A 2,043-nucleotide genomic window follows, 5' to 3' on the forward strand; every position below is an offset into this window, starting at 1 on the left:
CAGACCCAACAGAACCATCAGACCCAACAGAACCATCAGACCCAACAGAACCATCAGAACCATCAGTCCCAACAGAACCATCAGAACCATCAGACACATCAGGACCATCAGAACCAACAGACCCAACAGAACCATCAGACCCAACAGAACCATCAGACCCAACAGACCCAACAGACCCATCAGAACCAACAGAACCAGCAGACCCATCACAGCCATCAGACACATCAGACCCAACAGAACCATCAGAACCATCAGACACATCAGATTCATCAGGACCATCAGAACCATCAGGACCAACAGAACCATCAGAACCATCAGAACCATCAGAACCCTGACCTCTGAGCAGGATCCGGACGCACTGCAGCTGTCCGTAGAAGGCAGCTTCATGGAGAGCGACCCAGCCTTGGTCGCAGGGCTCGGTCAGACTGCTGGGCCGCTGCCGGACCAGGTCCATTAAAGCCTCAGTGTCTCCGTCCATGATGACCTTCAGCAGAGGACTGGACTCTCTGCAGCAGAACCAGAACATGAAGAGAATATTCAGTTCTAACAACCAGAACTGTTTCTGCAGCCTGACTGGTTCTGTTTAATCTGATATTTTGTTGTGTTTATTTACTGATTTTAAATGTTTATTTGTTGTCATTGTTTATTGGTCATTGTCTTCACTGCCTGTCTTGCAGTGTTTACTGGCTGATTCCCAGGTGTGTTGGGAGCCCTCCAGCCCACGTGGCTGAACTCACCTGTTGAGGGGCCTGTAGAGGAAGTTGGTCAGGGCGGTTGGGGGGTTCGCACAGTTCTGGACCTGTTCTCGTCGTGGCAGGTCGGTGGGGGGTTCTGGGTTTCTGGGTTCTGGAGGTGGGCCCCTTGGTGCTGACCTCTGATCAGTGTCTGCTTGGTGATGTTTGTCAGACAGACTTCTCTCCACCGCAATCTGGAGCAGCTCTTCGTCGGTCAGGTGAGCGTAAACGCTGAAGTCCTCCAGGTTGACCTCAGAGGCGGCCATGTTGGATCTGGCGGTGTTTCCCTTTAAGTGTCTGGATCGGCAGCCGGTCACTTCAGGACAAGCTGCTGGAATGCGGCCGCAGGCTTGGCGGGTCAGCTGTGGTTCTGTTCACTGCGCTGGTGCCAAAACTTTCAGACACTCGAGGAGCTGCTGACCTTTGACCCACAGAGACACGGAAACATCCAGAACCGTCAGCGGCTCCGATTTCTGTCTGGAAGCTGCAGAAGAAACTCAACCCGAGGCTGCAAACTTTACAGACCCAAAACCAGGACACCGGAACCAGAAATAGAGTCCTGGGTCTGTCAGGTCAAAACCACAAGAACCAGAGAACTGGACCTGTTCTAGGGTCAGAACCAGAACCAAACCCAGAAAGAGAATCTGTTTCGATCCCAGCCCGATGCTGGTGAATGTTTACAAATCTTTGATCCGTTTTTTCTCTTTTTATTTAATTTTTCAGAAGAACCTTTTGACCCATTTGTTATGAATCAGTTCTGTGAAATGAATTGAGTCAGAACCTGCAGCTTCCTGACCCGCTCAGACAAATTGTTTCAGAACCAGTCCTACCTGTCAAACTGTCCACCAGGATCCGTGATTCTACAGTTCTGATTCTGGTTCGGAGACGAAGCAGCAGCTCTGAGAGTCGGACTGGAACTGAACGGGTCTGAAGTTTCATGAGCCGCAGCGTCAGCGAGCCGCGAAACCCAAACTCTGCTGTCTGGAATCCAGCAAACCTCAGAGACCCGCAGCAAGAGAGACACCGGACGGCAGGAAGTCCAGGTGAGCTACAGACAGGTGAACCACAGACAGGTGAACCACTGACAGGTGAACCACAGACAGGTGAACCACTGACAGGTGAACCACAGACAGGTGAACCACTGACAGGTGAACCACAGACAGGTGAACCACTGACAGGTGAACCACAGACAGGTGAACCACAGACAGGTGAACCACTGACAGGTGAACCACAGACAGGTTCCTCGGTGCTGTGACTCAGGAACAGATCTGGACAGAACAGATCTGTCACTGGAACAGATCTGTTCCAG

General features: G+C 51.6%; 1 protein-coding gene across 4 annotated transcripts in view; it reads right to left on the reverse strand.

The window, feature by feature from the left end:
* LOC106935556 (ankyrin repeat and SOCS box protein 2-like) overlaps positions 1-2,022 on the reverse strand; it is a 15,822-nt gene extending 13,800 nt beyond the window's left edge. Inside the window, exons 1-3 of one of the 4 annotated variants that reach the window (XM_015016080.1) lie at positions 1,565-1,658; positions 738-1,155; positions 337-506 (exon numbers count right to left, since the gene is read on the reverse strand). In XM_015016080.1, the coding sequence (XP_014871566.1) occupies positions 337-506; positions 738-1,000 (433 nt within the window). In that variant the 5' untranslated portion in view covers positions 1,001-1,155; positions 1,565-1,658. Of the gene's footprint in view, positions 1-336; positions 507-737 lie in introns of all 4 variants that reach the window. The other 3 variants (XM_015016081.1, XM_015016079.1, XM_015016082.1) reach the window with 3 other exon arrangements.
* Positions 2,023-2,043: the final 21 nt, after the last annotated feature.

Source organism: Poecilia latipinna, unplaced genomic scaffold (assembly GCF_001443285.1).
Source record: "Poecilia latipinna isolate Pla-1442-1.1 unplaced genomic scaffold, P_latipinna-1.0 Scaffold1979, whole genome shotgun sequence".
Taxonomy (NCBI): Eukaryota; Metazoa; Chordata; class Actinopteri; order Cyprinodontiformes; family Poeciliidae; genus Poecilia; species Poecilia latipinna.